General features: G+C 33.2%; 7 protein-coding genes across 8 annotated transcripts; 3 read left to right on the forward strand and 4 right to left on the reverse strand.

Annotated features, from left to right (window-relative positions):
• Nucleotides 1-1,619: 1,619 nt before the first annotated feature.
• Nucleotides 1,620-4,694, reverse strand: LOC119639244 (armadillo-like helical domain-containing protein 3). Of its 2 annotated transcripts, none has more exons than XM_038036529.1 (7): nucleotides 4,383-4,694; nucleotides 4,128-4,301; nucleotides 3,792-4,071; nucleotides 3,344-3,733; nucleotides 2,403-2,856; nucleotides 2,186-2,312; nucleotides 1,620-2,120 (listed from the first exon to the last, which is right to left on the reverse strand). In XM_038036529.1, the coding sequence occupies exons 1-7, from the start codon at nucleotides 4,636-4,638 to the stop codon at nucleotides 1,738-1,740; spliced, it is 2,064 nt and encodes a 687-aa protein (XP_037892457.1). In that variant the 5' UTR covers nucleotides 4,639-4,694; the 3' UTR covers nucleotides 1,620-1,737. The 2 variants fall into 2 exon arrangements, with proteins under 2 accessions (XP_037892457.1, XP_037892456.1); XM_038036528.1 differs by having other exon boundaries at nucleotides 1,620-2,138.
• Nucleotides 4,695-5,037: 343 nt separating this feature from the next.
• Nucleotides 5,038-6,243, forward strand: LOC119639256. Its single transcript, XM_038036541.1, has 4 exons — nucleotides 5,038-5,097; nucleotides 5,357-5,577; nucleotides 5,645-5,801; nucleotides 5,859-6,243. Exons 2-4 carry the CDS (start codon nucleotides 5,448-5,450, stop codon nucleotides 6,241-6,243), a joined length of 672 nt encoding a protein of 223 aa, XP_037892469.1. The 5' UTR covers nucleotides 5,038-5,097; nucleotides 5,357-5,447.
• Nucleotides 6,244-7,165: 922 nt separating this feature from the next.
• On the forward strand, nucleotides 7,166-10,055 carry LOC119639403 (vasotab). The gene is made up of 3 exons (XM_038036745.1): nucleotides 7,166-7,307; nucleotides 8,923-9,111; nucleotides 9,693-10,055. The coding sequence occupies exons 1-3, from the start codon at nucleotides 7,280-7,282 to the stop codon at nucleotides 9,749-9,751; spliced, it is 276 nt and encodes a 91-aa protein (XP_037892673.1). The 5' UTR covers nucleotides 7,166-7,279; the 3' UTR covers nucleotides 9,752-10,055.
• A 94-nt stretch (nucleotides 10,056-10,149) lies between these two features.
• Nucleotides 10,150-12,126, reverse strand: LOC119639526 (iron-sulfur cluster assembly scaffold protein IscU). Its single transcript, XM_038036960.1, is given in 3 exon segments — nucleotides 10,150-10,409; nucleotides 10,412-10,571; nucleotides 11,897-12,126. Coding segments are annotated over 3 exon segments (465 nt in total). The 5' UTR covers nucleotides 11,984-12,126; the 3' UTR covers nucleotides 10,150-10,191.
• A 356-nt stretch (nucleotides 12,127-12,482) lies between these two features.
• Nucleotides 12,483-12,889, reverse strand: LOC119639527 (NADH dehydrogenase [ubiquinone] 1 beta subcomplex subunit 2, mitochondrial-like). Its single transcript, XM_038036961.1, has one exon. The coding sequence runs from the start codon at nucleotides 12,850-12,852 to the stop codon at nucleotides 12,568-12,570; it is 285 nt and encodes a 94-aa protein (XP_037892889.1). The 5' UTR covers nucleotides 12,853-12,889; the 3' UTR covers nucleotides 12,483-12,567.
• Nucleotides 12,890-13,516: 627 nt separating this feature from the next.
• LOC119639259 (lipid droplet localized protein-like) lies at nucleotides 13,517-14,966 on the reverse strand. Its single transcript, XM_038036546.1, has 5 exons — nucleotides 14,715-14,966; nucleotides 14,396-14,630; nucleotides 14,140-14,332; nucleotides 13,934-14,083; nucleotides 13,517-13,877 (listed from the first exon to the last, which is right to left on the reverse strand). The coding sequence occupies exons 1-5, from the start codon at nucleotides 14,964-14,966 to the stop codon at nucleotides 13,517-13,519; spliced, it is 1,191 nt and encodes a 396-aa protein (XP_037892474.1).
• A 922-nt stretch (nucleotides 14,967-15,888) lies between these two features.
• LOC119639525 (nucleotide exchange factor Sil1) lies at nucleotides 15,889-17,480 on the forward strand. Its single transcript, XM_038036959.1, has 2 exons — nucleotides 15,889-16,092; nucleotides 16,152-17,480. Exons 1-2 carry the CDS (start codon nucleotides 15,975-15,977, stop codon nucleotides 17,333-17,335), a joined length of 1,302 nt encoding a protein of 433 aa, XP_037892887.1. The 5' UTR covers nucleotides 15,889-15,974; the 3' UTR covers nucleotides 17,336-17,480.
• The last annotated feature ends 3,095 nt before the right edge of the window (nucleotides 17,481-20,575 follow it).

The following is a 20,575-nucleotide window of genomic DNA, read 5'->3' on the forward strand; positions in this document are numbered from 1 at the left end:
AAATTTTCGTTTTATTTAATCTTTGTATACAATAAAGAAGAAATTTGATTTAATCAGAAAAGTATGCTACGGGGGTTTCTAGTAAAAAATGTCATGCAAATGTGTCAGATATAAACAAAAACAAAATAAAAATTTTGCGGAGAGAATCTTTCTCAACTTTTGTTTACTTTTATTAAAAAAATTTTAAGCCACAAATCCATTGACTTATTCCATCTCCACCCAATAATCCAAAAAAATAAATAAATAAATACTAAAAAACTTTGGAATTTGGTTGTTTTCAGATACATTCTGCATGATTTTGCTCATTTTGAGAGTCCTGTGGGATGATTTTTTGGTAATGTTGAGGGTTCAATTTTTATGCAAAATGTGTTTTTTCATGGCAGAGGATTTGCAACATATTGAAAACAACTTTGCGATGAACATTTGGTGGAGGGGAATATGAGACAAGTGAAATTCATTGCTTAATAAAAAAAATAAAAAACAAACATCATGACATAACCTGAAAAGAAGAAAACAAATATTGCAGAGTTCCTAGATAAAGAAAGTCATCAAAGAGATGTCAATTTTTCTTTTTTTTTCTTCAAAATGTTTATTTAGTTTTTTGCGGCATTCCGTTTTGTAATTAAGTAAATAATTAAAAAACAATTAAGCATAATTTTTATTTAATTAATTGCTTGATTAATTGCAGTAACCTTGAATGAAGTCATTGAGGAATCTTGCGCTAGTAATGAGCTATTAATGAAGTGCTACAAATGGACTAAATTGCAATTCGGTTAGCTATTGATTCAATTAACTGATTACCCTAGCATTGAAGCAGCTGGTGTCGCTAATACAGAAAGTGGGGTAAGTACTAAAAGGAATTAAGTCCACGTCAAATCCATTTATTGAATTATTAATGGAAGTAGGTGCTATCACGTTGCAACCGCTGAGGAAACTTGCACGGATTTTGGCCTATTAAACAAGTAGATTATGAAAAGAGAAAAAAAACCTTCAATTGAATATGAATTAATTATATAATTGCATTTTTACCGAAACCATTGTAAAGAAAGAAACGAAAATAAAATGCAGAAATGTTGAACCACCCGATGGTCGCTTTAAGGCGTTGAAGTGCAACGAAATTATCCATAAATTCTGCGCACATTCGCTGTGAAGGAAGCGTCATGAAATGTTTGTTATCCAAGTATGGATGCGCGGTACCTTGGAACAAATTTAATAAGACAATCCTGAATGATATTTGAGAATACAGACAAACTTTAAAACCCATCTAAAATGGATATAAGACTATTTGGTAGCCAGGAGGCACGAATCATAGTATGCCACATCTATCACATATGTCTTGTCCATAGGAGCATAACGACTTAATTCCCTTGATTCGACTGACTCTGCCTTCACAAGCTACTTACCAGTACCTCGATCCATCCCGATATTTTTTGGTGGTAATTGCATTTAATACAACATACACAGTGAACTTAGTATTAGATTATATAATTTATTTATATATATATATATATGTATATATATATGCATATACCTCAATGTGTGATGAGTTCTATAAAAGTTTCTATATCTCTGTTACTCTGTCTTCGTCTGTACAATAAATCAATAATCATTTAACAGTCGCATATAACTTGAAGGCGTATCTTAAAGTTACAAGGAGAAAAAAATAAAAAATTATTATAAGAGAAAATCATTACAAATCCATTACTAAATGTTAATGAATGAAAATGATAAAAATTCTTAAAGGCTAGATGTTGAGGTGACCATGGCATCCGGTTCTGGTATACTTGATATGGCTTCTTTAACGTAGCCATAGATATTTTTACGTGTATCTGATACCATATCACGCACCATATTCTTAAAGAAATTAGTATGGCGGGGAGCTTCTGCGTAGCGATCATAATGATCCAATGAGTCTTGCAATTTTAAGGTTAAATCGTAGTTTTTACGTACAACATCTAAAATCTGCTCCTCTGTCGGCGTAGATAGACCCTGTTCAGCAAGCCATTCCTTAATTTTGTTTTGAAAATGTTTCACAATCGCCAAAATATTAACTAATGCATTAAGCAGCTTAATAACATCATCCTTATATTCACAATCAGACATTGTTGTATAACGTAAGACTACAAAATTCGTTAAAGCTATAAACACATAACATTTAAAGCATTTATGATCTTTCTTTACTCACCCATAGCATGCAGTTCTGTGAAAACTTTCTCTTCACGATTTAATTCATAATATAGCTCGTCGTAGCTATTTGTAGTGGCCAGAAAAGTATCACCATAAGTAATAAATAAATTGAATATGTTAACCACCTGTGAGAGTTGTTCACTTCATTTAATCATGTCTTTTTGATTTTATGTTCAATATTAGTAATGTAGTGCTAGTAGTAGTAATTGACTTACTTGCAAAGACAAATGAAAGATGTTGCACTTCTTGATTAAAGCTTGCTCTTGATTAACTAAAAACCTAAGCAAACCTATTAAAGCCGACCACAACTCTTTCCAGGGATAATTTAAACGTACACGACAACGTTTCTGATAGCAAAGTATACGATGGACGACACCGATGCAAAGTAGATACAATTCCATAGGAAACTTTTTCATAAGATGCGAGACAATAAACTCAACCAATAAGTCGAGAAGAGTGGCCGCCAAAGGTTGCGATCGGCCGACCCGATCTATATTTAATTTACGATGACGCATCTGCGCACGATGCAAGATGACTTTAAAAGTCAAATTACTATCATGCATCATGGAATTGGCGTATTGATCTTCAGATATGCACGTAAGAATTAAAAAGCATAACTTTAAATTGGCCACACTGGACTCGTTCTTATTGTCCTGCATTACTATCGAACTACAAATAGAAGCAATGTTAATGTAGTTGAAATAATAAATGCGCCTTGAGGCGAATTTTTACTACCCATCACCGCATACTAATAAAAACATATGGCAGAGCAAAAATCTGCCACTTTAACAGACAGGGTAGTGGTTTACTCCGTTGGCAGTATTTCTATAAGAGAAGTTGTTTTTTTATTTTGATTTGTTTTGATTTGATGGCGCCCCTCCCGGAAATATAAGGCAGACACGCAGTTGGTTTCGGAATTTAGGCTAATCAAGAATTTCGAAAAGTTTTCGACGAATTTATTATTAAAAGAATTAATTTTTCGCATTTTTACTACCTAATACTTCGATATGGCGACACAAGTTGCACTTCTTCGTCCATTGGTCTGATCCTTCAAGTATGAGGGCCTGATTATATATTGAGAATATAAAATTCCATAATCACAAGATTTACTGGATTCTGCGGGGATGAGTATAAAAACGCGTTATGCTATTCTTACCAATATTGAAATAAGGCAACCAATAAATTAGTGGGACACTGGGTCATATCAATAATCGGAGCATTCGCTAGGTCTGGTACGGGTTGAGTTAGGTTGGTTAGGTTTAACGTGTTGCTGGGCGAGGGAGGAGCACTTGATTCTGCCTGAGTATGAGCGAGCGTTGTAATGAAATTACGATTTAGATGTACGGCTTCATATAATGCCATTAGCAAACCATTATTGGCCTTAATTTGTTGCACACGTTCACAACCTTCGTCTGATACGAACATATTGCCCACAATATTTGATAATGAAGAAAACCAAGACGATGTCTGAGCATTGTTAAGCTTTAAGCTTTGCATGTACTGGCGACAGAAGTCAATTAGAGATTGAGAAATCATTTGACCATATCTTCAAGTAAATTAAACATAATTTGGGCAATTTAAGAAAAAAATTTTAAGTATCCTACCCATTTAAAGCCAATTCATCGGCCAATATCGACAATTGTACTACGTATGGATTGGTTGCTTCATGTTTACGATAGTTTACCAATATGGTTAACAAGATAACAATATCGTGACCATGTTGAGTCCGCAAGGTAGGATCGCTTAATAATCGTACAAACGAATCAAATAATGTATTCATCATAAGATGTTCGAGCAAAACATTTTGACTGACATTATCCGTTCCGGTAACCAAAACCAACAATAACTTCAGACACATGAAACGAGCATTTTCTAAAACTTCTCCTAGAAAAAACATTTTGCCACCATTTTATAAATGTTTTGACTTGAAAACCATTTACCTAATAATATCTGATTACAATAATCCATTAGTTTCTTCATCCATTTATCCATTTCGTCGTAGCCGAAAATTTCATTTAGTATATCGTACGTATTATCAGCTGACGATTTCTTGTATATAGCATAAAATAAGGAACACAAAGTCTGTAAGCTGTGACACAAGCGCTTGGGATGATCTAGAAATGGAATTGTTTTCTATTTAGGAAGTCTTGGAACCACACCTTTCTTCTACATATATAAAGTATTTAACTTCTTACCCGTTTCCAGCATGTCGATACATTTCTGAAATATCATACTCAGATTTTTCTTAACTAAAGAAAATTGCTCACTGGTTAATTTAGTGATTTCATTTTCCAAAGCATCCACATTAGGCTGCAGTAGGAAGAATTCATTCCAAAATTCGGAACTATTAATTGTAGGATCTTCACCTCGTAAAAATAGCTCATAAATGTAGACAACTTTTTCTTTGGGTCTCTTTGAACCACCGCTACCACTACGCTTTCTAGAAGTCATTATTATTATTGTTATTTTGTTATTTGTTTCGTTGTTAGTCTTGAATTTTGTAATTAATGGAGAGCTTTTATTAAGTTGAAAATAAAATTGTCGTTATTAAATTTTTTTCTCTTTATATTTTTCATTAATTTATCGTTGATGTTGTTGTTTTGGTTAAACTGATGACTTTGTTGCCGGTAAAAGAAAACCACCGGCGTTACAATTATGTCGATAACGACTTTGTGCTTTCGTAAAGAGTTGCCATTACTCCAGCACTTATCGATAAATTTCTTGCTTGACTGCTGTTTTTTTGTCAATTGTTATTTCTTCTAAAAAATTAGCCATGGAATTTTATAAAATATCGATAACGGGAATTCTAGGCAATAGTAAAGTATTTTAATCTAAAAATTGCAAAAATTACCATAAGAAAACCATGGCCCCATCTCTAACCACCTCTAATTTGAAACGTAAACAAAAAATGTAAGTAATTACAGACACCTTTATGGAAAGTAAACAAAATTTTAATCATTTCAAACTTACAAATGCATGTATATCGATGTTCTTCATCTTCACTTAACATATGACAAAAATTAACCAACAACTAAAGAGCTGAATACAATAACTGCGTTAGCGTTTTGCGTTATCGCAAATTTTTGACAAAATTTCAACATTTCTGCGTGCGTTGTTGTTGACAGCGAAAACAGTGCTGTACTTATGAATCATATGTTTCATATTTTAGTCTATAAAATAATTATTTGCATTATCGACTGACGGAACGAAAGAAGGCAATAAGTTGAAGAAAAGTTAAAACAAATTAATTAAAGAAAACCATGGAAGAGCAATTGATAAGCGCTGTAAAGGAAAGAAGGGAATTATACGATAAGCACTCCATAGATTTTCGCAATAAGATGTTACGAGAAAAAGCCTGGGAAGATATATCTGAAGAAATGGGAATGTCCAGTAAGTATAATATAAAAAATGTATATAAAAATAGTTGAATTCAACTTTTTCATTTATTATAATTTAGCTAAAAGGTGCAAAGTGAGATGGAGATCGCTGAAAGACCGTTTTACCAGGGACTACAAAAGAAAGGCAGTTTCAAGCAGGGCTTCCTCTCCGGGAAGCCGTAAATGGAAATTTTACGACGACATGAAGTTTCTAGGAGAATTCATAACGCCGAAAGAGTGAGTATAACAGTTACATATGAGAATTATATTTTTAAATGTCATGTCTTTTTGTAGGACTTGGACGCCGAAACAACCGAAACCGGACTTGGAACTCGAAAAGACTGTGGAATTTATTCAAATACCAGCACCTTCTAGTGACGCGTTTTCAATACCACCAAGCCCTAGCGACATTGTTTCTCCATGCAGCGAAACTAGTAGTTCTCGGCGATCGCACTCTTTGAAACAAAGTGGAGATCAAGAAAAATTTTTGGAAGTAACCGTCAAATTGATCGATATATTGGCAAAGCAAATTGACAGGGAGGAGAAAGAGGACGGCGATCCTTTTGAAAAATTTCTGGGATCAATGATGAAGAAGTTGGACTTCCAACAACAGACCAGTTTAAAAATGGAAATTTTAAACTTTGCATATAAAAGAATAAGCGAAATATTAGACATATAACAATACCATATATATAAATAAGTTGCTTACTTGCTTAATAGGTTAATTCAAAAAATTTTATTGTATTATATGTTTTGTTGTATTGTAGAAGAAAATTTGTATTTTCATATTTTGTTCCAATAAACTTGCATGAATTCAAAGCTTATTAAACTGGACTTTGGCTCGTAATAATTTTTCAATAAAAGGCACTTTTGTTGATGTTATTTCCCGGCTAATAGTTTTGTACATCTACCTTTTACCGTATGGCTATACTCATAATTCGACATAGACTGGACCAGTTGTACACTTTCACGAAAATTATGCGCTACGCACAACGCGTAACGCAATCGTTGTGTTGAGCACATAAAAGCTATTTTCTGTTGATTTTCACAAACTTTTTGGTGATCAAACAAAGGAAAGGAAGGGCTTGCTGACGCCGGAAATTATATCCGATCATAAATTCATTGTCAATTTAATGTAACGAGCGTATAGTAAAAAAAACTTTGCAAGAAAACAATTTTTCCAAAAGTTTTTTTAGCGTGTCATTTCAGAAATCCTTCCAAGGGGTTCTCCATTACTCCTGGGGTCATCTTTAAGCTTTCTCTTTTATTCGAATTGAAGCACATATAGTGATCAATAGTTGGCGAATAAAAAACGGAAAGTAGGAAACAAAAGATTCACTTCCATGTTTTCTCAACTTCCACCGAACCATTCTGGCCATTATATATGACATATTTATACAGCCATAGACAAGCGATAAGCAATTAAGTTAAATGAGTTCATTTCATATGAAATGTAAATAAAAATCACTATTTATTTGAAAATTCGTGTCCATCTCTGTCAAAAGCGAGTTTTTTTAAGCTTTCATTGTGTTTGCAAAATATTGTTTAAGTCTGATAAGCGAGCATCGTTTGATCGTTTGATCTCAGCTTAATTTTAGATCATCATTCATATAAAAACGACGACTTTAGAGACTTTTATTTTTAGTTTGTTATTGTACCTCAGACTAGATTGAAACTGCTGCCCACGGAATATTAAATAAATCAACTACATTAAGATGCGTTTTGTTATTGTGTTCTTGTTGGGTAATTAGCTCTAATTTTTATGTTTTTTTTATTTTTTTTTATAGTGTTCAATATTCTCAGAATTTTATAAATAAAATAAATATGAATGAAATGAAAGGAAATCTTGAGAAAATGCAAATAAATAAATATTATGTGGTCTCGCTTAGATTTACGCTCACTATATATATATATATGCATATATATGGACAACGTTAGCTGACCTTCAAAAGTAGCCTTGACGTAATTTGAATATGTCATTACGCTTATTGAATTGAAAACTTCAGTCATTTCAAAGTCAATTTAATGCTCGGCCTATGAGAATTGGGGAAAATACGTATACGGTACTGGTGGATAAGAATTTCAGAATCAGAAATGTTACTAAACAAGTAAGAACTTTATAGCCGGGTGTCGCCGTCTATTGCATACCCTACACCACGTCACCTAGTGCAGTTAAACGTTTTGGTAGTAATAACCAAAACTCAAAAAATTGGCCCAGCCCGTCCAAAGTTCTTATACCAATTTCCATTACCGAAATACTACTGCTTAGTCACTCTTGCTGAGAAATTTTTTTCCATATAGTCGTTATATCGACGGACGGACAGACAGACTCGCAGGCTTAGATCGATTTAAAAAATGATTCTGAATCAACAACAACTATACTGAAGATACGGAAAGTGACCTTGGCATTGTATTAGTTTTGGATTAAAAAGATGTGTGCACAGTTTGAATTATGCTAATGCTGAAATCAGCAATGGGATTCGCGAAAAACTCCCGAGAAAGTGATAAGGTCCGGCGAAATCATTTGCAGGACATAGTTCGCTATTGGTTTTGTTAGCGACAATAGAATCTAGTGCAGAAACCTGGATGCCAAAAACGATCCACGCCTATCTTCATCGTTCAGAACACTTAATTAGATACATTAAATGGTCCCTTCGTTCTGGTAGCCGAATCATTTTCAGATTATAGCCCGGGAGAGGCTTGGATAGCAAAAATAATTCACACCTACAAAACATATCTTGATCGATAAGTTTTAATTCAATTTTATTTGGTTACCCCTGCTGTTATCCATGAAAATACGGAAAAGCTCCTACGCCTATGAAAAATGATGGCAAACTTAAGCGCTAATAGTACGCATCAGAGATTCCATAAAATATTTGTACACATTCTTGATCAATGTAAGATTCTAAACTGATATTTGTCTACTATTACACACATTACATTACATTAAGTCGCACGGACGGATAAATTGACTCCAAATGTTTTTAGTATATGGCCAACAAGCAAATCTGGAAATGGGAATAGGTAATACTTAAATGGATCTAAACTCCATGAAAACTTGGATTCCAAGGATTCCATATATTTTCATTCGTATACCCACAAATATCGATTTAAAATGTGTTCCGATTATTGATCAAACTCATTTACGAACGCAACGTAAAAATTTTAGAACTAGACTTGGGGATTTTATTAAGAAACGGCTAAAATTTTAATTTAAAAATTCGAAAGTACCGTTGCCGCACTTTAGGAAAAAGGTTCTAAATAATTTATTAAGAGTAGTAGCTACTGACGACTGCGGTAATGACTGGATGTGGAAATAACCTGCAGTTAAATATTTTCTCTTTTTTATATCCTTCAGTCACATGCTTCGCTGTTGCAATTTTTGCTAAGCCGGGCAAAACAGCACAAAATCCGTCTTGTTCGCGCGACTGCGGTGAAAAATATGAGCCGGTTTGCGCCAAGACCAAGAATAGTAGCAAAGAGCGTTTGCTGACTTTTGGAAATGAATGCGTAATGGGTAATTACAATTGTCAACATAGCGATGATCGTAAGTACAAAATAATTACTTTAAATATATGTATATATATATATATATATATATTCTTTTTTTTATACCCATCACTGTAAGATAGGGGTGTACTCATTTTTTTTCAAGGACCCCATAAATTATATATATTCTTGATCAGCGTAAAATTCTCAGTCAATTTAGGCATATCTCCAATTATTAAAGCTAAAAGGCTGAAATTGTCCACATTTACTTTACGAAATACTCTACTCTTTACTTCCATGGAAAATGGAACCAATCGGCCACGTCCACACAAAGTTATGTGTATTTACATTTTATTTTTTCACTTTTTTGAGGTTTTATGCCGATTTATAATAAAACAAACAAGAGAGAGAATATTTTAAACCCTCTTCATTAGAAGATATATCTACCTAAAAATGGCTTAATTTTAAAATGAAGATGATAGATACCGTGGTAAATTTTTTCTCAATAGTACCAGCGATATGGCTATAATAAAAGAACTTAAAGAGTAGAATATGAAAAGCATAGCGGTGGGTATATGAGATTCGGCCCTCGCCCAATATAATTTTCTTACTTGTTTTTTTTTTTTAATTCTATTTCAGCTTTCGAAGTGAAATCTAAAGGAGAATGCGGTGGTAATGTCAGTGTTCGTTTATCTTGAAATTTTCTTCAATAATTAATGTATGCAAAAAAAAAAACAAGTCACTGTTGAATATTCAATAAATTAAAGCACAATTTATTTTTAAAGCAGTTAATATATATTTTGTGTTTAATCTAATAATATAGGTTTCCATAGGTTGCATTTCAGGTTGTTTTCAATTACCCGCCAACGTAATCCTTAAACATCAGACTTTAATTTATTCTTTCACTAGGGCCCGACTTCGTTACAAAACTTAATACATACATATATATATATATATATTCGTTTATTTTTTCTTATTATCGTTTAAAATTAATCAGAATTTTCGTTAAGAAAATTTCTTTAACAAATTTCTTTGACTAAACTAAAGTTTTTTTTTTTTTTTTTCAAAACAAGCAATTTTTAATTACTAGAAACAAATCTCTTTCATTTTGTTTTTTCTTCTCTCTTTTTAACTTCCTTTAATTTTGGTCAGCTTTCTTTTGCTGTTTTACTTTGTAATCAGCTAAGGCCGCTTTTATGGCATCCTCAGCCAACATCGAGCAGTGTAATTTTACAGGCGGTAGTCGTAACTCTTTGGCTATATCGGTATTCTTAAGTTTGCCCGCTTCTTCTACAGTTTTCCCTTTAACCCATTCGGTGGCCAATGAGCTACTAGCGATGGCCGAGCCGCAACCAATGTCTTGAATTTCGCATCGATTATTTTACCATTTTCATCGACTTTAATCTGCAATTTCATGACATCGCCGCAAGCAGGAGCTCCCACCAAACCTGTACCAACTGTAGTGTCTTTTTTATCCAAAGATCCTACATTACGAGGATTTTCGTAATGCTCAACCACCTAAATGAAATTAATCAGAAGAAGAAAAACTATATAAAAGCAATGATAAATGGTTTTTATATTAAGTGTTTGCAAATATTTTAATCAGACACTTCTACAGGTAAAAATATATAGAAATGTAAAACACCAACACTTGAATTCGATGGTTTTGACCGTCCTCTACATAGAATAACGGTTTTCCGTCTAACGCTATATTTCGTCGAATGGCGACGCTAAATCGTGGAGCGCACAAAATTGCATTTGGGAAGTTCTGTTGCGCCGAGTGTTGGCTGGCACGCGGGTTCGCAAAGTTGAAGTTCAAAAATGGGTCGGTGGGTTGATTACTATCACACAATATAAGAACTTTCAACATGATACCATCATGTTACCAAAAATTTTGAAAATGATGGAGACTTTTTTGATTAGTATATATTGCACCAATTTTCCACAACAAATGCTTTTTTCAAGTGGAAAAGTGATCAACATATTTGTGAAAACCCCATATATGTACAAATGTTTATACAATAGAGACGATGGCAAAAAATGAATAAGGATGGCTCCACAATTTGGGGCAAACTTAAGACAGTTGAGTTTTTCTTAGCGCAAGGTCTGCTTAGGATCCCTTTAAGTCACCTCCTAAACGAAGAGAGGAATACCTTAGATTGATAATTAGGTCGCTATCTATTTTTTCGATTTTTGTGATCAGATGAGAACTTATTTTACAGCTTAAAAACACAGCTGTCAAGATTTTTTTTCCTTCCTAAATTTCTGCTTGATAGGTTTTACAAAAAATTAATAACGCACAGAGGCACGTCATATGGTAATTTCATAGACATAATCCTAGCGTATTTCCTTGTTTCATTTTTGGTTACAAAAATGTATTCAAATTTAAAGCTTGCTTAACTTACAATTACATATATTTATAGTGATTTCATTTCAATTTACTTCAAGTTACTACATGCTTTAGTCGAATATAATGAAATCAATTATGCTTCAGCTGTAATTACATTGGAGACCGAAATTATATACAAAATTTTTTTCTTATCAATAAAATTTTGCTTGAAAAATTATTAACAGAGTTAATCTATCACACGTCAAATATTTATAAAATTCTGTTTTTGGTCTAATCTTTTCATTTCATTTTCCTTTAACAAAGCAATACTTCTATATATGTCGTTTTAATTTACGTCGTTGTCTTTATGCCAAAACAAACCCTTTAGTTTGCTTGGGCCTTCACAACCGGCAATTTTGCTATTTCACAAATTTCACAATATATAAAAAAAAAAAAAAATTAAGACCTTGAAATTTACCCAAGAGTTATATATTCCATCTCTCATCCTACTTACGTTCTCATGATAAAGTGCTACAGGCACACTTTGTACGCGTTTCAAATGATGTTGTAATACTCGTGATGCTCTAGTCAACGAAGACATTTTATTTTATTTTATTCACTTTTGTATTGGCTTATAAATAAGTTGCAAAATTCTAAAACAATATATTATTCGCACCGAAAATCTGGCTTCTCTGAAAGTGATTATTTCTAATTGCCGTATAATTTTATTTCTCTTCTTCTATTCATAATAAATATCAGCTGATAAGTGAGAGCAGCAGAGTTGTATTATTGTTTTTTTTATTAGAGTAGCAAAAGGCCCGTAAAATGTTATATACACTTCGCTCAAGTTGCCAAAGTTCCGGACAACCAGTTCTAAAATTTATATAAAAATAAAGGTAAATCAGTCTTAATGTGGCTAAAGATGTCAGTTTCTTGCAACTTTTAAAGTTAAACTAAATCTCTCTTATCAGGCCTATTAAGAAAAAATGAAACAAATTCTTATGAGTTGACCGGTTGCGTCCTTTACCTCAACAAGAATCTTAGCCTGAGGCAGAGTTATATTCGCCATGATAAATACTAACCATTAAAAAGATTTAGAATTCTAGTGAATAGAATTATTGAAATTTATTTCTGTGATGTTTCTTAGCCTCTTTTAACATCAATGCTTACTAATTGAAGTTATTTTCAATCTGTAGGAATACCAAGCTCTTCATTAGTCCATTCTTTAGTAGCGGGATATGGAAATTCTCCTATAATATGTCCATATTCATGCCACAAATGCCAAAGAATCCACCACCACATAAAAGCTGATGTAACTTCAGCACCAATTCGTATAATCTTCGGAGCCGGTGGAGGGGGTACGCGATACTGAACAGCATGACTGTTCCTCACGGCTGATACAATCACATTTTTATTTTTGAAAAGACTAGAAAATATCGGTTTACGTAAACTTCCAAATCGTGACAACATCTTTATAACTTTTGCGTAAATTCAACAAAGCAAAGAAAAATATTCATCTCACTCAGCTGATGTAGAGGAGTAGCCAGATTACGAATTTGTTTACATTATATTTTCATTTAATAAATTTGACATACTTCACTGTTCAGGAAACTGGAACACTCTTCAATCAAGCAACCAATCATGTTAAAAAATGAGCTATTTAAAGTCCATTCGTCAATTTCCGCTGATATCAAGCACTCGTTTACATTATCTGACTAACCGACTAACAGTGATAATCATATCATACTTTTCGCAATAGAAACAAATCCTGCACTTCTTTGATCAAAAATTATTATAGCGCAATTTCTAATTGAGTCTTTAAAAAATGCCTTGGTTGGAAGAAGCTTTCAATCAAACTAAAAAAAAAAAAAAAAATAATTTTAAACCACGTGGTGAAATAAATTTTTTAATTACACTTCATACAATAATTTACTGGTTTTAATTTATTTATGATTATAATTACATACTGTGAACGGGCTCAGATATTCTTATGTTTATATAGTTGTCATAATAGTCCATTCTATTAAATACGGAGGTTCCTTTAAAGGCGTAACCTGGCGGATAAACACCACCGCTTCATTAAGATTTGGATAGAGAATCAGTACGCTTTCATTTTATGTAATATTTGATTATCTTACTTGTTCGGCATAACATCTTGTTCTTGCAATACAGTTAAAGCACTCAAGAGAAGACATAAACAACCCACATTATATATTGGATTAATACCAGAAATCTCTAAACACATTGCTTGGTCTAATCTCTCATCATTCAATTCGTAAATTGAATGAGTTGGATATCTTGACCAACCCACACCGTATAATGTCATTTGGAATTTAGTGTTCGCCACAATTCTTAGATCGGGTCCTTTGGGTGAGAAGAGTCCAACGGAGAATAGGCGTGGGTATTCGATAACTATCTCACGTGTCTTGTCAAAATTTGCCATTAAAGATATGACCAAAGTCCATAAAGCAAATAGAAAGGCTAATAAAAATGATCTACTGAAGAATATTATTCGCTTCTTCTTCACTTCACTTTTGTTCAGAAAACTTACGGGAAAACTAAATATTTATAAAATTGTATAGGTCGCTTTTTGTCAAGTTTGTAAAAGAAATATTGTGAACGTTCGATATCTTGTTGATCGATTAAAGGAAATCTAACAAAAGTGACCCTGGTTTGTTGATCAGGCCGATGCAAGAGACGTCTGCAAGTTAAACGAAAAATTACATAATTTTTTTGTTACATTTTTTAAGAACTTACTTAATTGGTTGCTTTGGCAATAAAAAAGGCCAAGGTATTCGTCTTAGGCATTGCCGTATATGTGGTAATTCCCCTATTTTTGAGCACGCTAATATCATGCTTTTCCAAACGGTATCACTGCCTATAGGACCAAAAGACACATGCGGATTTATGCAACCATATTTAACGTAAGCGTCCACATAATTTATGGTTCCTGAACGTAAAAGCGCGCAACCAATTTATTTTGTTTTAATAGTAAACGAAAAGTATAAATTACCATTAAAGTTTTCTTGCATAAAATTTAGACCCATTTCCATTGCAAAACTTTGAAAACCACAAGCCGACACTACATATATATTATTCTCTTCTGCACTTTCGTGATATTTCAATTGCATTAATTCATTAAAATACGGATCGTTGCTGATATCAACATAATGGGTACCCGATTTGATACAATTTTTAATTATCACTTCGCCGCATAATTGAATTGGACCACAACAATTTATTAAAACCTTAAATTTATTAAAATTTTAAAACATTCAACTTTCGGAAAGTCAAATTAAAACGTGATTTTTTATCCTCTACAAATAATTTACCTCGCAATCTTCCACCATTCTAATAATTGAGTGTTCATCCTTTACATCAGCAATTAGTATCGGTAGTTCTCGTAAATCTTTAAGGGTTCTTTCAGCAATTTGACGCACAATGAGTTGTAACTTTTCCCTATTTCTTCCCGCTACAGCCCAACTTAAATCTTTAAACATCGTTACAGCTTTTAAAGCAGTGTGTCGACCTATGAAACCGCTAGCACCAAAAATGATAATGTCGAAAGCTTTGTTTGTTTTCATTTCCTCTAATTTTCATAAAAAGAAATTTTTTTTGAAAAATAATAAACGAAAAGTATACAAGTAATATTAAAAAATCATATGAGCACAATTTAATTACTTGCATGTTGCTGAACTGATAAATTCGTTTTTTTTAACAGTTTTTTTTATAATTATTCTTCCACAGTCCTGGCAGCACCCTTCTCTTTGTCGGTGTTCCACGGCGCTTCCTAACATTTTATGAAATTCCTTGGAGATGAATGTTAATGTTTAGGTTTGCAATTAAATAATATAATAGATCATCGAAAAGTAAATTCGTAAATTCGATCGCCTTTATATAAGAGCAACAAAGAACAACCGCAAATTCGAAACAAACGTTGGTGATAGCAATTTAAACATATGTGAATAAAAGCAATGTAGATTTATTTTGCAAACAGTCTCAAATTAAAAAGAAAAGGAGAGAAAGGAAGATTAACTTCAAATTTCTCAAGAAAGCTAAGAGAAAAGATGGTGGGCTTGGTTTCTAATCAGCTATAGACTTACTTGACTATAAAATTCGAAATAATGAACTTAGCAAGAAAAAATTTTGTGAACAAATTTATTTTTATAGACAAGACTTTAAAATCCGCAGCACAATCCGCATACGGTTCCGATCCGACAACGGAAATGACTTCATCTATTTTATTATCCACGCTGCGTTACAAACATGCGTAATGCGGTTAAAGGTTCGAATTTGTAGATAAACAATAAATGCAAAATAAAGTAACCAATAGCTTAGGTTATTTATATAATTTATAACCAATAGCTCAGGTTATTTAAATAATTTAATGACTACAGTTATCTAATATCAGCTGTTTCCGTTTTTTTTTTGTGGTAATGGCAATGCTTTGAATAATATAATGTAAACATGCTGCGTAAAAATTTCAGAAAAAACCGATAAAAAAGTTCGGCGAAAATTATTTGTATTAAAATAAACAAACTATTCATTTATATTAGATAATTTCATAATTAATATACCAGGAAGAGAGAGCAATGGAGCTTTTATTACAATTAGCGGTGTGCGTTTTACTGTCGCGAATGATCTCAGCAGAGGAAATCGCGGAGAATACATCGTTCATAGCTACTAAAGAATGGAAGGAAATAAAAGAAGGTAAACTGAAGAATCTATTAATCTTTTCCAATGTAATTTATGTGTATCTAATAATTTAGGACAAGGCATACCAGCCGGATTGCACGTCCGAATAAATTTACAAACTGGTAAAAAGGAAGCTAAGCTAATAACGGATAATGAGGAGCAATTAAATGCTGGACAAACAAATGATGAATCAAAAAACTCTAATGCTTTAATAACAATTTACGACAGCGTGGATGAGGAAGAATTAAAAAACTCTTCCCGTTTAAGGAATAGTTCAGAGCAATTAGCCATTGAACACAACTCAAGTGAAATAGAGAAAATCAAAAATGATTACAAATCTTATAAAGAGCTGCGAAAAACTTACGAAGGTATGCGTAAACATTTTAAAACCGATGCCGAAATTATTGTACGACTTATCGAAGAATTTGGAGATGTTATAACATATAACAAGCAAAATGATCAGTCGCGACTGAATGCTCAATTGAAAATATTAACTAATTTCAATTATTTGATGTCTCAATATGATAACGCGCTAACGTTTGTGGATCAAGGGGGCTTGGAACGAATACTGCTACCACTTGTTGTCAATCAGACACATTTATCCTTAAAAGTAGAAGCAATGCGCGTTTTAGGTGCTATGGCCCAAAATAATCCGAAAGTTCAGGTAAAAGTTTATGAAAAGAATTTCGGCCCATACCTTACCCAGATATTACTCTCATCCAGTAACACAGAAGAGCTGTCTTCAGCATTATATGCTCTTGGAAGTTTATTACGTAAATTTCCTCATGCTCAACAAAAAATTTTGTCTACATCGGGTACACAAGCTCTAGTGTCTCTGCTCGGCAAAGATTGTGAATTAAAAATTAAAGCAAAGGCAATTACTTTAATTAGCGATGTGGTTGTTGAAAAACAGTTAATTGTAATTAATGATGATCCTGTCGCTGCTGCTCAATACGCAGAATTAAATTTCCCCGAAAGACTAAAAGATAACTGGTATTGTCAAACTACCGATAAACTTATGACCAGTTACTATCATGAATTCTTAAAGGCTCCTGATTTATTGGAATATTTTATACATGCGTTAGAGAGCACAGAACCTTTCTGCAATCGAATATGGGGAAGCAGTGAGCAATTATATTACACATTAAATGCATTGCAATTCGAACATGGAAAATCGAATAATGAATATTGCAATGAAGTTGCTGATCTTCTGCGTGATATAACAAAAAAAATACGAAAATATTTTAAAGAACTTTAAATGAAGTTTCGTTTTTCATTGTTGCAAACGTAATTACAAGGCTGCGTAAGAAAGGACTGTTGTTTTCTAGTTTGTAAAGAAATTATACTTTTGTTCTTTAATCAAAAAACAAAAAATTACTCTGTTATATATGTTTCACTTAAATACTTTTTTATAAACCAAAAGAAAATACATTAAAGAATAACATTTTGTCAATAAAAAGTTGTTGGAAAACTCCCTTAATTCTAAAAGTAATATTGAGTTGATAGAATTTTAATTGCAATTATTCTCTTAGATGATTAGGAGATACTTAGCCTATTTCTAGGGGAGAATTCAGAGAAGTAGAGACTAGTTGTCCTATACACTGGATTCCCTTTGCAATAGGCTAGAGCCTCCTTGACAAATAGACTAGTGAATGAATGGGGCTCCTTTAATGCAATATAGGTAAGTGTAAAGCATCCGCTTCGAATACATCGGTGAGTGGCACATGGAGGAAGTGATTCAATACTGAGTCGATTCATCAATTCATACACAAGTTGGGAAACGTAGATTCGTATTCGTCGTTGGTTTGGAGGTTATATTCGATCAAAGATTATATTTGGATTTGCACATTGAGCTCGCTTTTAGTAAAGCTAGGTTCGTGCTAGGGTCCAACGAGTTTAAGGAGTCTTAGATTACAAAAAGGCTTTACATGTGCTTAGTAATTGTTGCGCGTTCTCCTTCTTATCGATGTTATGTAGATTCAATTGAACCTGTTCAAAAGCTGATTCTTGTTGCTTATCCTTATACTCTCCGGTTTTGCATTGGTATTCGGCTTGTTTGTTTAGATCGCCATTTCTCAAGGCGCTGGTGTCTTAACCGCTGTTATGATAACAACTTTTGCATCGTTTTTATATATGCTTTTAGGAAGCTGCGGTACTTTCTAAATTTATTATAGTCGGTGACTAAACTCAGTTCTACTGGGATGTATTCAATGCTAATTCTAAAAAAAAACGCATGTTTCTTATGTCCATGCACTTGCAGTTGCCTGTGTCCACGGCACTGCAGTTGGACACATGATTGAAAAAGTCTGCGAAATTTGCTGCTTCCTGCAAAAAAAAAAAAAATTTAATTCTCTAGTTATATCTAGTTATATCTTTAGAATAGTAGAAGAATGTACATCACACACACACGTATTGAAACGTGTGTGACAACGCAACCAAGAACAACAGCAACAAAACAAAAACAATACTACCATGAATATCAACCTTACAAATCAAATGTAGCTGTTATACGTATACCGTTCATTTAAGGATTCAAAATTCAACAATATTGTTGTTGTAAATACAGATGCGCTATTGAGAAGATTTCAAAATATCATTTATTCTAGAAGGTTCTATAAACTGTATGATCAAACACTCTCTCTCAGTCGCTCTGTCTCTATCTCTCTGTCTCCGTCTTTATGTAAGTTAAGGACCATCCTAATAAAAAGAACACAAACTTACGAACCGCCCTCACAATTACAATAAACAGACCTAAAGTGTCATATTTATATGCGGCATTTTGCTGATTTACATAGCTGCTAAAGGTGTAACACTGGATTGCTTCTTCTGCCTCTAACACTTGGGGTCTATTTTTACTTGTTTTGTTATTAGGTAAGCGCAATAGATTTTAATATTCACATCCGTGACATGAACTAATAGAGTAAGGAAAAACGTGGAGTTATCTTCACATTTAAATGAAGTTTAAAGAGTCATATTATTCAATAAATAAGCGGGGTGTTCTTCGGCATGGTAAGGTTTAGGTATAATTATCTCAATATAGTTTGGATATAGTTGTCTCAATATAATACATTCGTCGAAGAGTTTTCAAGCAATTAGGTTTGGGACCCGCTTCTCTCTATGCCTCTGTATAAAAATAGATTGCTCGTCTTATCCTTCACTCGAGAAACGTACATTTATTCACGGCATTTCTATTTTAATTAACTTAATTACTCGATCCGATCGCACTACATAGTGAGATAAACTTTAATGTCCTTACTCGTATCTCTGCGAAGTTTATCTTCATTAAGGTTAGACAATGTGAATATAGTCATTACGAACGGTTTAGTCCGTTCGACTTGTTTGCAGAAACCTAAACGATGTTTATCACTTAACCCCAATATAGGACGCTTTAAAGTCCATCAAAACAGTTAGGCTTGATATGTGTGTATATATATTTAAATTAACTTGCAAACTTAACAAACCTAACATCTCGCTATGATTCGAAAATTAACTGACTGATTGTTTCGACTGCTATCGGTTGTCAAGCTTATGCATGTTTGCAATGGTTTAGGGGCTCCTTTGCAACTTGGATCTGTACCGGTTGTGAGTGTGCCTCTATGCTAGTTATGTGCGTCCTTTATTTCGTTTTTTTTCCTTCTTTAATTTAATATAACACTTTTGTTGTCATATTCAGGCCTCCCACTCATTAGCCCTTAAAGGGCTTCGTGTACTGCATTAATTGAAATAAATAAATAAATAATTATAATCTTTTGGGTAAATAATTCTATTATTATTAATTTAGTGAAAAAAAAGAAAATCTATCCGCCTGAGTGGCCGAGTAGACAAGAGTCTCGACTAGCCGCTCACAATGGTCGTGGGTTCAAGTACCGCAAGTGCGGTAGAATTTTTACTAAAGTCGAAAGCCTTAGATGCTAGTGCTTTAAAACTTTAGTCTTCGAATTTATTCATATATTATGTTATTATTATAATAATAATAACAATAATAATAATAAGAAATTCTAAGAAGACGACTAAAGTCTTAGAGCACTAGCACTTAGCATTTAAGGTTATCGGCTTCATTAAAAACTTTCCCGCTCTTGAAATTTATTCCACTTTTCTAGCCTAACATTTTTAAATGGTTTATTGGTAGAGACTAATCTGGGTTGCAATTGACTTGTGAGGCCTCCAGGAATGACTGCTATTTCTGCATTCAGAATCTTGGTGTTGTAATGCGTTCGGAATTGATTACACACGAAGATCGCAGACTCATTTTTCCTACTTTTAGAATAAAAATTTTAAGGATTCATAGAATCGTGCAAATTCAAATGAATCGTGTAAAAGCGCATACGATTACAGATTAAACCTAATACTAGCTATCGAGGATCCTGGACAAAGAGTGTAGGATTGGCTTGCTTGTCATGGTGCTATTTTTTGGACCATAAGATTCATCCGAAAGTTGAATTTATTTTCTACGTAAACAGGGGCGTCTTCTAGTCCGAAAAATTACGGAGTAAGCCGG

This window comes from Glossina fuscipes, unplaced genomic scaffold (assembly GCF_014805625.2).
Source record: "Glossina fuscipes isolate IAEA_lab_2018 unplaced genomic scaffold, Yale_Gfus_2 112, whole genome shotgun sequence".
Classification (NCBI taxonomy): Eukaryota; Metazoa; Arthropoda; class Insecta; order Diptera; family Glossinidae; genus Glossina; species Glossina fuscipes.

Excerpts from the sequence above, each read along its gene's own strand:
- LOC119639244 (XM_038036528.1), bottom strand. The coding sequence starts at position 4,638 with ATGACTTCTAGAAAGCGTAGTGGTAGCGGTGGTTCAAAGAGACCCAAA. Across the intron at positions 4,302-4,382 it reads TATCGACATGCTGGAAACGG|ATCATCCCAAGCGCTTGTGT; the intron begins GTAAGAAGTTAA and ends TTCCATTTCTAG. Across the intron at positions 2,313-2,402 it reads TCTTTCATTTGTCTTTGCAA|GTGGTTAACATATTCAATTT; the intron begins GTAAGTCAATTA and ends CAACTCTCACAG.
- LOC119639256 (XM_038036541.1), top strand. The coding sequence starts at position 5,448 with ATGGAAGAGCAATTGATAAGCGCTGTAAAGGAAAGAAGGGAATTATAC. Across the intron at positions 5,578-5,644 it reads TGAAGAAATGGGAATGTCCA|CTAAAAGGTGCAAAGTGAGA; the intron begins GTAAGTATAATA and ends ATTATAATTTAG. Across the intron at positions 5,802-5,858 it reads GAATTCATAACGCCGAAAGA|GACTTGGACGCCGAAACAAC; the intron begins GTGAGTATAACA and ends GTCTTTTTGTAG.
- LOC119639403 (XM_038036745.1), top strand. The coding sequence starts at position 7,280 with ATGCGTTTTGTTATTGTGTTCTTGTTGG. Across the intron at positions 7,308-8,922 it reads TGTTATTGTGTTCTTGTTGG|TCACATGCTTCGCTGTTGCA; the intron begins GTAATTAGCTCT and ends TATATCCTTCAG. Across the intron at positions 9,112-9,692 it reads TTGTCAACATAGCGATGATC|CTTTCGAAGTGAAATCTAAA; the intron begins GTAAGTACAAAA and ends ATTCTATTTCAG.
- LOC119639527 (XM_038036961.1), bottom strand. The coding sequence starts at position 12,852 with ATGTTGTCACGATTTGGAAGTTTACGTAAACCGATATTTTCTAGTCTT.
- LOC119639259 (XM_038036546.1), bottom strand. The coding sequence starts at position 14,966 with ATGAAAACAAACAAAGCTTTCGACATTATCATTTTTGGTGCTAGCGGT. Across the intron at positions 14,631-14,714 it reads GAATGGTGGAAGATTGCGAG|GTTTTAATAAATTGTTGTGG; the intron begins GTAAATTATTTG and ends AATAAATTTAAG. Across the intron at positions 14,084-14,139 it reads TTGCCAAAGCAACCAATTAA|ACGTCTCTTGCATCGGCCTG; the intron begins GTAAGTTCTTAA and ends TTTAACTTGCAG.
- LOC119639525 (XM_038036959.1), top strand. The coding sequence starts at position 15,975 with ATGGAGCTTTTATTACAATTAGCGGTGTGCGTTTTACTGTCGCGAATG. Across the intron at positions 16,093-16,151 it reads ATGGAAGGAAATAAAAGAAG|GACAAGGCATACCAGCCGGA; the intron begins GTAAACTGAAGA and ends CTAATAATTTAG.